At 44.2% G+C, this 14,857-nt stretch overlaps 1 protein-coding gene across 2 annotated transcripts in view; it reads right to left on the reverse strand.

Annotated features, from left to right (window-relative positions):
• LOC139931135 (cadherin-4-like) overlaps positions 1–14,857 on the reverse strand; it is a 200,901-nt gene that overhangs the window by 22,047 nt on the left and 163,997 nt on the right. For both annotated transcript variants that reach the window (XM_078288159.1, XM_078288160.1), the window contains exons 6-8: positions 8,697–8,852; positions 4,606–4,750; positions 2,534–2,706 (exon numbers count right to left, since the gene is read on the reverse strand). In XM_078288159.1, coding sequence (XP_078144285.1) covers positions 2,534–2,706; positions 4,606–4,750; positions 8,697–8,852 — 474 coding nt within the window. The remainder of the gene's footprint in view (positions 1–2,533; positions 2,707–4,605; positions 4,751–8,696; positions 8,853–14,857) is intronic.

Genomic DNA, 14,857 nt, shown 5'->3' on the forward strand with positions numbered 1-14,857 from the left:
GCCACGTACTTTTCCCAAGGGGATAAGCCTGTATTCTGTTCTATAGGAGCTGTCCATGGTGCTTAAGTAACACAAGGGTGAAGTCTTTCACTCGGCTGAGTTGCTCCCGGTGCTGAAACCTCCGCAGCGGAACGTATCCAGACTTCACACCATCTGAAGGCTTCACTGTGAAGCCTCCCCACGGGCGTGTCATGAAAGACGTGGCTTATTCAGTATCACTGATGGACAGATGTGAAGACAATGATCCAACTGACAGAGATTAATGGAGTATCCATGGAGCAACAATATGAGAGAATGATAAATGCCATTTCATCTTTGGAAAGGACACAGCGTCACTTCACTGGGAGCTGAAATATGGTTCTCTTATTTGTATTTTTGTACGAGTGTGCGTTCTGTGCGCTTCTAGGCGTGCGGCTCCCCTCCCTCCTGCCCGCCCTCCCTCTCTCCCCCGGCCTCCTCCGTCTCTACTTCTGTCCCGGGGTGTAGTTAATGGGCTGCAGGAAGGATGGAGCCCGGGAGCTGCCTGTCTGGATAATGTGTCTCGTCACTGAGATTCCCAATTACATTCCCAGTGTCTCTCTCACCTGCTAATTACTGAGTAAATATCCCAATTAGGCCAGGACGCCACATCAGGAGGATTAGACAGCTCCTCTCATCTCCATGCTAGACAAGACGCTGAACTCCAACCTCGTACACACACCCTCATTAACACCCATACTCACAAGTACGGACTCAAACACGAACGCGCGCGCGCACACACACATAAAATGTGCACACCTCTGTTTCTCCACATCTTGTTTAGAAGCTGTGCCTTGCCTGACTGTCCCATCAACGAGAGTGTACAGCGTGTACACATCGCTCTCACTAATTAGACAAGGGAGTAATTATGTAGAGCTCCTCTGAACCTCTCAGCATTGCGACAACACCACAGCATCCCCGGCTTCCTCTAGAGGACTGAGGTCTGTTACTGTCAACAAGCTCTTATAAGTCCACCACAGACCGTCAGAGACCTCTAGAAGAGACGCGGCGTAGGAGTTCATAAGGGGCGGAACAGGGAATTTCAAAAGTAAAGGACAGCGGAGAGAATAAGAGACAGCAGGGGATGGAGCCGAGGAGTGAGGGAGGAGGCCCGCCAAAAATACACCTCTGTTTTCGCCACCTTTCTCCATCGATGGGAGGGAGACACAGAAAGCTTCAGAGGATGTTAGCCAAAGTTTGCTAACTAAAAGTGGACCAGGGCAGCACCACAACCTGCTCTGTAGCAGCACTCATCCTCCTGTTAAGTATTTATGTTTATGTATTTATGCGACTCCGATTTTTTTTTCTTCCTGCAAGAGTAGGGACTTTCTTATCTGCTCTAAGAAAAACGGCAGGGGAAAACATTCAGGGGTGTATTCGTAAGCTGTGTGTGTACACATATATGTAGAAGTATGTGTGTGTGTGTGTGCGCGCATGATGTGGAGAAACAGAGGTGTGGTGTGCGTTTCTGTGTGCATGTATGTATGTATGTATATGTGTGTGTGTGCGTGTGTGTGTGTGTGTGTGTGTGCGATGGGGGTAGGAGTTTAATCCCACATTAGGGGTGACTGGCTGGATTAGCAGTGTACAGATAAAACAGAGTAAGAAAAACAAGCAGAGGTTCAGCTAAGACATTTTTCCTCCATGTTCCCCTCATACCTCTCTTGCTAACTCTCTCTCTCTCTCTATCTCTCTCTCTCTCTCCCTCTGGCACCTTCATTTCTCATCCTGCTTCCATGTCTCTATCAGACTATTTTCTCTGCTCTTTTCCATGCCAAATTCTCACTCAATTCTTTCCCCCCTCCGTCCAGCACTCTCATGCTTTCCGTTCTCTCACTCCCATCAGTTTCCTTTTCTTCTTTCCGTTGCTTGTGTTTTATTGAGTGTAGATGTGATTATATGGGCTTTTGTATTTGTCTGGCAGGTGTCAAGGGCATTCTATCTCTCACATTCCTTCTCTATCTTTCCCTCGCACACACACAGAACAGGAGAAGCCCACTGCAGCGTGATGTGTTGTTAATAGGTCTGTCAGTGGTGACAGTTTGGGAGGATGATCTGTCTCGGAGATTTCTTTGCAGAGTTGTCACTGGCACATCCGTGTCATGTGAGAATAAACACATTTGGATCTTGTCATAACTTTTACAGCTCCATAAACAAGGTGACCGAAAAGGAAGGCAATTTTAAAAGAGATGAGTCGTGTGTGTGTGCGGTGACAAATGGCTGCAAAACAAATATAAGTCACATCTCTAAAGGGTAAACAATGCTGTTGGGAAGCGTACTCCAAAAACAAATATCAAAAGTTTATTTTCTGGGAATCTATAGTTCATTCAGTGTGTGCATAGTGTTCAAGTGTTCACAGTAAATTAAATGACTGAAAGATATTTGGTCAGCCATATGCAATATAAAATCCTTCATGTTCATTATTTTGTTTGGTTTTGCACTGTTTTTCCATTCTTTAAGATTTACTAGAAGCCCATGACATATTTGGGAGCGCTTTGGAATTGGAGAAACAAACCTCGCGGTCCAGGCCGGCCGCCACAGTCACAATGTCTCCAGTCTCACTGTTGATGGTGAACATGTTGGGGATGGGGCTGTGCGGCGTCTGGGACAGGATCCGGTAGCGCACCATGCCGTTCGCCGTGGTGTTGTCGTCGGCATCGAACGCTGACACGTGCATCACATATGTGCCTGCAGAGGAAAGAGGAGAAAATCAACATGTACAGTACGTCTACAGACAGACATGCACAGTGATGCAGTGGTAAATAAAAAGGCTGGAGGCCAGTGATTACCATAATTCAAACGACCACCATCTTTTCCCCCTTAAATGACCCTAACCTCATATAACTCAGTTTGTTTGGCACTGTCGCCTTTACTGGATAGTTTACAGTGAAGAGAGACAGGAAAGGAAGAGAGAGGGGGGGGTGGGGGTGGAGGTGGGGGTAAGTGATGTTACAAAGCTCCCTGTTACACGGTCTATGCCCCACATCTGTTTGATAATACTTACAATGTATAACATACATTTACCTGATACAGATTTATGTCAGCCTAAAAAGGTGGGTAACTCTGTTCTGTAAATAAAAAGGTGGGTTGACTGAATGTAGCTGCGGTTACCCTCGACTACATTCATGGACATACATACAAGTATGCATAACACACACTTATGCACACATTCTGTAGGTGCTTTGCTTAGAGTAACCCTCTACCTTTCCATGAATGCACCACTTGCTTGCCTTTCTGCCTACACGCCCTCATATAACTCTCTGCGGGATCAGTGCCTGTCACCCAATCTCTCCATCTCTCTCTCTCTCCTCTCTCTCTCCCTCTCCCTCCTCCACCCAATGCTTGTAGCCCATTCTAATTGCCAGAGATAGTGATATCATGCCAGTGACAGCCTCTGTCCGAGGATAATTGTAACCGCAGCTCCCATTTCAAACTTCATTACATTTCAAAGCAACATTTGTCAATGACTCGGCCAGAGGGAGTACTCTCAAGGCCTCTCAGTGGGAGCAGAAAAAAAGACAGCAGGAACAGAGCGAGGGAGAGAAAAGAGAGGAAAAAAAGGACAGGCTCCATATTTGGTTTGATTCCAAGTGGAGCGACTATCAATCCTGTACCCATCGCTTTTTCTAGAGATGGAGGGATAGAGAGACAGAGATGAAGAATCACAACGTGTCACACATCGCTGGGGTAATTTCATTAAGCTGCACTCTTAGGGGGTTTAATATGGACCCTTTGTACAGGCGTCCTAAGCTGTGCCTGACAGGATTAGGTCCCCATAATGACTCTTTAATTTGCAAACTAATTCAAGTCTGTAATTGGCCTTCCATTGAAACCGCTGGAGCTCTAAATTCTAAAACTCTTTTTTTTTTTATGATTATTGTTCAGCTGAATGTCATGCATGCCAGAGAGACTTGCTGCTGTGTGAGGGAAGGCTGAGGGGCAGGGGAGAGCAGCATGGCAGAATAACTTAAAGTTTAAAAAGGAGGAAAGAAAGAAAGAAAGAAAGAAAGAAAGAAAGAAAAAGAAAGAAAATAAAATGGGTACCTGGACACCTCTTTGGATCACCTCTGATGCAATAAACTCTGGCTCATCAGGCTCTCATACACACACACACACACACAGACACACACACACACACACACACACACACATACATGCACACACACACACACACACACACACAGAGAGCTCATCTCCCCAATTCTTCCGCTCTGCGGGTAGACATAAAATGACCCAGCGGTGCTACAGCGTGGTACATTTAATCCTCAATCTCCTTCTCCAGCCTGAGCACCCTCTTTGCTTTATGGCCGCTACCACAGCCAGCGAAATGAAAAGCCACCGTAGGAGACAGATCCTCCGTCTGTCCGCTACAGTAAATCAAGGGGAATGGGAAATTTTCCGTTGCATCGGAGATTTGCTGGTGTGGTCACACTTTTAACAACACCACTCTCTTTTGATCTACCAGTCCCTCTACTCTCGTTCATCCGTACCTAAACCTCTTCACTCATCCCCAAATTTCTTTCCTTGTTTTGTTGATGCATTCATCCAGTTGTCTGTCCGTCCATCCATCCGTTCACATGTGAATACCTGGTTTGGAGCCTTCATCCACAGAGCCGTTGTAGACCTGGTTTTTGAACTCGGGTCTGTTGTCGTTCATGTCGATGACGTAGATGTACAGGTCTATGGGGTTCTCCACCTGGTTCCCATTCATGTCCACAGCATGGGCCCGCAGCTGGGAGACACAGAGACACAAAGCAAGTCAGAGGTTAGATTAGAATTATGATGGGAGCAGAAAGTAATGAACTGGTAATTATTTTATGATGAGTCTGTTTTTTTGAATGAGAAGATACTTAGTTGCTTTCATGTTTTCACTAGTGGTATTGTAAACATTATTGGATAGTCAAATTTTAGGTAAACATTGAGAAGTTTTGAATGGAATGAATAATGCTATTTTTTATTACGTGGAATAAACAAGGCTGTATCCATCCAACACTAAGACTGACCTGTATTTTCATCATGAAAACATACATTGATTGCAGGCTTACATGACTGCACACCCATTAGGTTTGTTGTTTTGAATTTGAATATTACTTCTTTATATCACTCCTGTCACATGACCAAAACCTTTACCCTCTCTGTTTATCTCCAACTGTCTTCACTCACAGGAGTGGACAATAAAGGAGGAAAAATCAACATAAAAAACCAGCAAATAAAAAGGAGCTCTTCTTTTTATCCACCAAGGTGACTTCACTGAAGGCCCAGTCACACTATGCACCAAAGTGCGCATACAGTTGCTGCAAGCCTTATTCTCTGCCACTGAAAACCACACGAAGGGCGAATAAAAAACATTTCCGGTTATGAAGCAATTTCGCCCCTTCGGGTTCGCACAGAGTTCACACAACACCCCCAGAAGTACCTCCACAGTGGACATCCACCAGCACACAAACACGACACAAGACTCAAAGCCCGAAGCGAGTTCGCCACACCTCGGACACCAGAAACCCACCCGTGTCCAACCAACAACAACCACTGATGACACATAATACATGGCACACCCCCAACACCACACTGACCTGCCACAACCACTGCAGCACCAAAGATCTCACAACCACTCAATCAAATGACGCACATCAAAAGTCACATCCAGAGCATTTGGGCCTTTTATGGCACCAAACAGTCGAACAGAAAGGCCAATAGGCAAGAGAAAAGTACTTCCCCACAATTCTCTGTACTGGCATTGGCTTTAGCAAAGAGATTGATAAGATCAGTTATATATTGTCTAATTATACAATATAAAGGTTTCAAAAAGGTTTCCTAAAAACCAAAGATTCCAAAAACAATATAAAGTAGAGTCAAAAGTGAAATTCAAGATATTTGTTTTTTGCAGAAATTGCTTTTACAACCATGCAGTTGCCCAAGAATTCTTATCTCTTTTACACATAATCTCCAGTACCGTTTATCTCGGCAGAAACCAAAACATGAAACATCTTATTTTAGTGGAAGCTGGCTCTCCTTTAAAGGCAAGGTGTTTGCTTCAGGATCACCGTCTTGGATCCCAGGCCAGCACTCTGTCTGGTTTGTTTGAAAGGGAGTCCTAAAATCTCTTAACCTCCATCTGACTCCACAAACACAGCCAGTCGATCTCAAATTCAGCTCAGCTGTGCCCAGATCAATGGGATCGCCAACTAGAGTTTCACACAAAGTTTAGACATGGAATTAATACTGAAATCAATACATGCTGTACAACATGTCCAGTGTGCTTTCCCTTTAATGAAGTCTGCAAGAAAAAAAATGAATCAAATGAATAGAAACGAGGCGGGAGAAGAAATCAGATAACATAACTGAATTATCAGGAAAATGTTGAATTAAAATAAATGTTTGCGGTTTGTTTTTTCAGACCACAAGCGAAGGTCAAACTAACAGACCGAGGTGGCATAACAAAATGAATTCCTCTGTTTTTCCTAGAGCTGATTTGATTTGTTTCACCTTACCTTGGAATCTCTGATCCCTGAGCATGACTTATTCAGTGATATTCCTGTCAGCTGCAAGCACCAGGGATGTTTAGTTTATATCGCATGAAGGAAGAACCCCTGGAATTCAGATACTATCTACATCCCGCTGCTAACGACATAGGCTGGTGAATATTTATTCTGTTAAAATGTCAGCGATCAGTATCAGACAACAGTGTACAAACAGTCTATGGACCCTCTGCCCTATTTGATTCCAGGGGTATCCGTCAAAAGGAGGAAGGAGACAGGAAAGGTGACAAAATTGGAAGGGCTTGAGAGAGGAAACTGGATAGGAGGGAAAGTTGAAACATGTTAGAAAAAGGGAGAGAGGCAGGGAGGAGGACGAAAGGTTGTAACATGCGCAGATTTTTTTATTTTTTTATTTTTTGTCAAGTATGGAGAAAGGAGGTAAGGGTACTCTTTCCCTCTAAGAGTGTCTGATGAGAGGAGTGCTAGCTGGGCACGGCATGGCCATGACAGTCAGATAACTGAAATAGCCTCCAGCCAGCTGCGCTGTCTCCTCGTGGCAGGAAATAGAATAAGGAGCGTTTTCCATCGGCTTCTTCTCCTCAGACAGGTGAAGATCCTCTCCAGTGTCTCCCTCTTCACTGCTTCTACCTCCCGTCCTCTCCTCTCTCCCCCGTCCGCTTCTCGCTCCACTCTGCACCTCCACCAAAATTGCATCTTCAGGTCTCCCTAAGGTTAATTTGACTTTACTTTTTCCACTGCATTGTCTGATCTGTCCTGCACCCAATATCCGTGCGCCGCCATCGCATCGCGCTGCGCCGTAACAGGCTAGGAGCCAGGCCCTTATCTCTACCTACCCACACCCCTCCCTCCCCCCCCACCCCAAATGCACCCACACCCTAATTCAATAACAGCAGGAGTCAGAGATTACCGCCGTGTTTAAAGAAGGCAAAATGTAATTCTGGGTCCACATTAAAGTTATTATCTTGAAAGGCAGGGGGAGAAAACAGACCGTACCAGGCAGGGCTCAGCATTTGGCACAGAGGCAACATCCTGATAGAGATAACAGCAGACCCAGAACACTGAAGCTCCAAGGTTTTTTCTCATAAGAATGCATCTTGTTGCATGGCTGGTTTTGAATTTCAGAAAGCTCATTCTTTTGAAATAAAGAGAATTGGACCGTAACTTTGTTCTGTCCTTGCATGAAATATGAAGTAAACAAAGGGAAGTGCACAAAGTCATATTCTAACTTTGAGCGCATTGTAGTTTGCCTGGACGGCATTGCTGACGATTCAAATCTTGCAGGTCATTACGGTCATTACGGTCTTTGGACTAAGGATGAGTTGTTAGGCCAAGTTTTGTACAATGCAGTTTAACTGCTTGGATTCTTACTGAGACAACCTTCAACATTTTGCCTTGCTGTTGTGCTCATACCGTCTAGTGTGAGACGCCTTTCATTAACTTGCAACTCCTTTCTCTGTCTGTTCACGAAAACATCTCTACCTTGGCCTGTCTAGTATCTGCCTGCTCCTTGTATTCCATACCAAAGGACACTATTTTTCTTCTACAGCCAACATTGAGTTTAACTTAAGCAGCCCTCACGCAGCCTGGGCCTCTCTTAACAAATCACCTCATTGATTGGGCCTTCTCTTGGGTATAAATCTGCTCAGCTCCCACTAAGAGGCTGGGCCTGCCAGCCCAACGGGACTGTAACTTAAACTGGGCTCACGTATAAATAGAAGGATGGAGGCAGGTGCACACAGAGAGAAAGAGAGAAACAGAGGAAGAGAAAGGAACTATAGACAGATAAACCCAGCGTGGTTCCGCACTACATCAAAGCATTGGATTAATATAGTAGATTAGATTAGTAGATTAATTAGGAGAATAGTGCTAGTGGGTTCCATCTCAAAGGTCATAGCTGTTGTGTGGGTATGTACGTGTGTGTGTGTGTGTGTGTGTGTGTGTGTGTGTGTGTGTGAAAGAGCTACAGAGTGAGAAAGGAGACAGAAAGCAATAGAAAGAAAGAACAATTAAAATAAATTGAAGTTCAAAAAAAGAAAGAAAGAGCAAAGGAGTGTGGTGTGAGAGAAGGGAGAGAGAGAAAGAGGGAGAGAGAGAGAGAGAGAGAGAGAGAGAAAGAGAGAGAGAGAGAGAGAGAGAGAGAGAGAGAGAGAGAGAGAGAGAGAGAGAGAGATGACTCACATGGTAAGAAGAGCGTTGCTCTCGATCCAGAGGTTTGGTAACGAACATCTTTCCGGCCACCGGGTCGATGCTGAACACTTCGTTGGGCGGCTGGTCGGCTCCCACCCCGGTGATACTGTAGCGAATCGAGATGTCCCGGTCCTGATCTGAACGGATCTGCAGCACAACAAACAGAGAAACACTCAGTAAAGTGTTTAATAAAGTATCACACTGCTACCTGCATCTCGACATGTTTTCAACATATTTTGAACTATCTCCCATCTTGTAGAGCCACATTCCCTGCTATACTCTCTCTTACTGGTTTCCAATGGATGATGAGTTTGTCTCTCTCTCCTCTCTCTGTGTCTCTCTCTCTTTCTCTTTTGTACCCAGAAAAAATAAACACAGACACAAATACACACAGTTACCACGGCTAACTTTGCATCTGTTGGTGCAATATGTACTGCAAGGTGTTTATTATTCTAGGACCAGTTCATGATGTACAGCCCGGGAGTTCAATGACTCTATACTCACGATATCATCTCTGCAATCTGATATTGTATATTATTCATCGGAATACACAGGCACACACACACACACACTCCCACACAGACACTCGCGAACACACACACTAATACACACACACATTAATCACAGTTTGGCGTTCCTAGCTACCGCATGCTGGAGGATTTCATTAGTGCTGCCGCATGGTGCGCTGTGCATTCTGTTTGGCAGAAGTGGACTGCTTCAAAAGAGAAATTCAATTCAACATTTCAGGGGAGGAGAAATGAAATCAACATATATTTACTGTTTCGTTGACAGTCAGGCAGTGTTTTATAAAGACTTGCTGGAGCCGCGCTGAGAATACTGACATGTTGTGAACAAAAATGACAATTAAATGGGGAAATGAAAATGTGAAGTTGTAATTGTGGTGTAATTAGGGAAGTGACAGCAGGCAACATAAAAATAAACAATTTCTGACGAAGCAAAGATAAGCCAGAGGAAATAATAGCCTGAGACGGTTACCTCAAATACTAGGATACGCACAACGATGCGCGCGCGCACACACACACACACACACACACACACACACACACACACACGCACACAGGGAGCATTATTTAATAACTGTGTGAGATAGGAACCAGAATGTGCTTTAGGAAGTAGGACTGTATCTTCATTCAGTCTTCCTTTCCAGATAGAGAGCTAATAGGTGCATTAAGTGCACTGCTAGGCCTGTGATTTGGACTGAAGTGCTGTGTAATTGGGGGAGTTTTTCAATTTAGCGCCCAAATAGGGTCTAAACCTCCAAGCTTCCCATCTCCTTCCATTAACTACATGACAACCCGTGAAGATCAGCCACTACGTCAAAATGACTCAACCATACACTTACACCAGTATGCAGGCGCATAGAAACACACGCACACACACACATGCATACACACACACACACATAAAACTGGCCGACCTTTTTCTTCTAATCAATGCCTATTTCAGGAGAGAGCCAGGAGTGCACCTTAAGAGTAAGACTCTGTCCAAAGTTGTCTCCATCTTTCACCACTCATGGAACCAATTTAGCCGCGCTTTTGACATACCAGGAATTCTGCCCTGCTGAGAAAATAGCTGGAGCAACTAACAAGGACAAGGGAAGGACATGCAGTATTAGACAGGTGTCATCTCAACTGTTCCTAGCGGCGGAATAACAACCTGTCACCATCACCAACACTGCCATTATCATCATCTTCCTCCTCCTCCTGCTCATCATCATCATCACCATCGCCATCATCATCGTCGTCACCGTGCCATCATCATCATCACTCCCTCAGATAGATTGAGTCAAGGCTGGATCTATCTGAGGGAAGTCAGGCATATGTGATCAGATATAGACACCTTCCCTGTAGGAATGCAGGAGGAGCTGTCATAACATCCTACTAATGCTATTTGTGTGTGTCTGTGTGTGTGTTTTCTTTGGGGAATAGGGGGAGGAGAGCGTCAGAGGGCTGCGCTCAAATCTCAGTGAATTATAGCTGACAGCTATGGTAATTAACGAGCTGCAGGCATCGGCTGCTATTACTTCAAAGCACCCCTGCCCATTAAACAGCAACAAACTAACAAATATCCAGCTAGCAGCTCGGTTGAACTCTCAATGTACCGCCATTACCCTCCTCTATAGGCAAAGTAAAGGGATCGCAGCGCGTTGACTCCATCTACCTCTCCCACTGCATTAGAACACACAAGAAATGATTACACACTCCACTGCCAAGCTGCCTCCCCCTCTCGTTCATCTCCCTTTTCTCCTCCCCTCTCCTTCCCTCTCTCCTCTCTTCCTTCCCTCTCCTCTGTTCTCCTTTCCCACTCCTTCCCTCTCTCATCTCCACTCCTCCCCTTTCCTCCTCTCGTCTCTTCTCCTCCGCTGCGCTCTCTCTCATCTCTCTCTCGCTCCCTCTCTTCGCTTCAGGTTTCCGTGGGGACAGAAGCCATGCATGAAAAATGAAATTACTTCAATCCGTTGGCCTTGGCAGTGGCGTATAAATCCTCACCAGTTAGGAAGTGATAGCTCTCCATAATTCCATTTGGGTTTTCCCCGCCCCCCTGATTTCCCACCCGTTTCCAAGTCCTCCTGCTTGGGGGGAAGAGATTCAGCTGCATGTTTCCACAGTCATTCCAACCAATTAACTCTCCCTCCCACAACGTTCACGTAGCCACACTGAAAGCCGTTGAGGAACAGCGCCAGAGACGTCGCACTCGTGTGATTCTACCAAATATTCGCGTGCGGTTGCATGTGTGCACACACGGGTGCGTTCGAGCGTGCACGACTGCGCTTTCTTCAATGCTCTGATATTTTTGTTTATGCCAGCTAACAATTCTGAATAAGGATTAGACTTGAACATTGTTTCACTCTCCGATTCTCACACTAGGCTTGTTTGGACAGTTCAGTGTTCATGTGAAGCGAAGTGATGACAAACTGCCGCTGCCATGATGTGCCCTAATGATTAATAATGTGTGTAATAAATCACACGCGTACACACACATTTATGCATTAAGGAATCCAATAAAGGATGTCAAGGAAATGAATCAGCTAACTGTCGTTGCATTTTATCAGTCTCCTCCCTTTATCATAGAACATTGTGACAGGCAGGATGTCATTTAAATAGTGAGCTACTCTCACTGTCACTCTGCCATTCTGGCTTTAGAAGGGGAGGGAATGTATTGAAAAAGCTCAGCTTGAGAGGAACACAGAGAGCTTCTCATAACTGCATAGTACTTTTTTATTTCTTTTAATGAAAAAAGGGAAGCTCTCTCTTGCTATCTCTCTGTCTTACACACACACACATGCGCGCAAATCTCTCCGTTGGGTAATAAATGATAAAGGAATTCATTTGCAAGAGCGCCAATAATAATCAAAAAAGCACTTTTCTCTGTTTTTCCTTTTTCGCTCTCTGTCTTTTACTTCCTCTGACTTTCCTTCTGTTGTCTTGATAGTGTGCGTGAATGAGAGAAGGGGGAGATAAAGAGCGAAAGGAAAGTGCTCAGCTATAGTGAAGACAGATTGATAGTGGGAGAGACACACAGAGAGAGTCATGACTGTATCATCCTGCATCAGAAACCAGACACTGTCTAAATGACCTATTTGTCGACGGATCAAAGCAATTCCCTTCATTACTGACAACTTGTCTGGGTCTTAAGGAGATCTTATCAGTGAGCTTAGCTCCCTTCTGCCAGGCAAAACTGAATCAAATGAGAAATTATCATGCCACCGGGTCTTGGGGGAAAACAGGGTAGAGGAGATGAAGAGAAGGGAATGAATAACACAGAGGAGTGCTGTTCTATCACTACTGCCAGTGGGGTGCAGAGAGGAATTAACACTCCTCTTAAACATTCATGCACAGTAACATTAAAAAACATGCTCAACTGATGTGCAAGGTCATCATACTACTGCTTAGATATGTGATGTGATGTAGTAAATATTTTAATATTCTTTTTATATTTGATGTATTCCAGTCCATTTAATCCATATTGCAATCAATGCGGAACTGACGGGGATGACAACACCATGTGACAGGAACATTAACATTAGCATCTTTGGATGAAAGTATCCACTAAGTGTCATATAGCTGCAGGGTATATCTCTACATGTGTTAGCCTTGGCTAGCTCTTCAAAAGTTAGCTTTCGCTCCACAATGGTGCCCTTAGGCAGCTCTACATGAGTTAGTTTGGCTAGCCTTGACTGGTTCTGTTGTGCTGGTGTTTGAAGTTCGAACTCAGGCAATCCTGGGCCTCTCTGCTTTGTGTGATACCAGAGCGTACAAGAGCATATTGCCATTGCATTTGTTTGCTTCAGTATTCAAGCTTTGGCTCAGCCCACGCAACTGTCACCATGGCAGATTAGGAGAGAAGGCGCAATACGTAAACAAAGGGAAGGAACATGGAGAAGCTTAGTGTATGCATTAGGACCGTATGCATACAATGGTATAAAAACATAAAATGTGTGTATTTAGATATACTCTTAACAACTTCACAAATACAATTCGCACTTTCTTTTTCTAGTTCTTTTCTACAGAATGCAGGAAAAAGGAAGGAGTTCAGCATTTTCAGGGCAGCAGAGCGTTGCACACATGTTAAGTTTTAGCTCGGCCTAAGGGCTTTGTACATTCCCTTCTGTCTGAAGAAGTGAGAATCTTAATGATCCTTGGGGTCATAACCCCAGCTAAGCTGTCTCTTACTGAGCCTGGTCTGTCAAACCTGATTCAAACTCATATTCAATCACCCTCATATTCACTAAAGCAAAAGCAAATGGCACATATAAACCATGGACTGGATTACGATCAGATATTCTGTCATTCTGCATTGGATATAGTTTCAAATAATGCCTTGATTTGTTAATAGAGAACAGCCTTTATGTTCAGGACTGCTTCCAGATTTTTTCCTTCCTCTGTTTTATGTCACAGTGTGAAGCACAAGAGGAGATATTTGAGAGCATACGTATCAGATGTGGCTGCCAGTGGTCACAGCATGGAAACAAATTGGCCACATGTTATTGTTCAAGCCAGAGGATGGTGCAAGCGTAAACCACATTAACACTGCTCTGTAAAAACACAATTGTGGAACAGGCATTTATGTTGAACTCATTCACTTTGCGTTCAGTTGAGCAAAACATTCAATTTCAAACCCATTGAAAGAATGGCATTCTTTTGACTTGACTGTCATGCAGCTTTGTACATTATATCTTCCAAACAACTTTTGTAAGGCTTTCTCTGTGATGCTTCTTTTGAAAAGGGAAAAGGTACCTAGAGTTTTTTTTCTATATATATATATATATATATATAGTATTTTTACTTTTAGGTTTCAAAAACTAACGATATATAAATACATCTGAAGAAAATAACACACCACAAGAGATATACTGTAAACAAGCATACTGTAGACAGAGCTACACACAGGCATATGAATGTTGTGAAAAAAATAAAAATAAAAAATAAAAAACTATCATGAATGAGAGAGAAACGGAATGCAGTTGCTTTCAGTTGATACGTTCAGAAAATCTTCAAAGCAAGTATCAGTAGTTGGCTTAAGCATACCACACACACACACACACACACAAACAAACATACAGGTGCACACCAAACATACAGAGAGGCCTGTCATGACTGTGCCAATTAGGTGTGCTGCGGTGCGCTGGTGTTTCAGAGAATGACACTGGTTCAGTGAGCAGTAGGCTAACAGTCTGCCACTTGCAGCAGACAGCAAAGTCGCAGCAAACTCCTAAAGATCTGAAAGCCAGGCAGATAGCTAGGCCGACCACAGCTCTAAAGCCAGGCAAACGGGGAGAGCTATTCCAAACACAGAGACCGATGGGAACAAACAGAGAGATATGTTCCTTCAACACTACGGTAAAGCCTAACAGGCAGACACAAATACAGGTATCGGCCAACAGGTCACAAACTAACTGCTTAGCTCTGAAGAGAGAGAGCATCTACAAGAGAAAGGTGTTGAGGTGGCAGAGCAATGCTGATACATACTGTAGCATACACACACACATACGTACATCATCTCTCAAATACACACTGGTGCACACACAAAGATAAAAAAGACACGCTGTGTGTTTTGCTTTGAGTCAGCAAAGCTTCTGCATTAAGAGCTTTCCCGTGGCCTTTCTAAAACTCAGACTTTTGTTCGACTTT

The sequence above is a fragment of the Centroberyx gerrardi genome, chromosome 14 (genome assembly GCF_048128805.1).
Source record: "Centroberyx gerrardi isolate f3 chromosome 14, fCenGer3.hap1.cur.20231027, whole genome shotgun sequence".
NCBI classification, from domain to species: Eukaryota; Metazoa; Chordata; class Actinopteri; order Beryciformes; family Berycidae; genus Centroberyx; species Centroberyx gerrardi.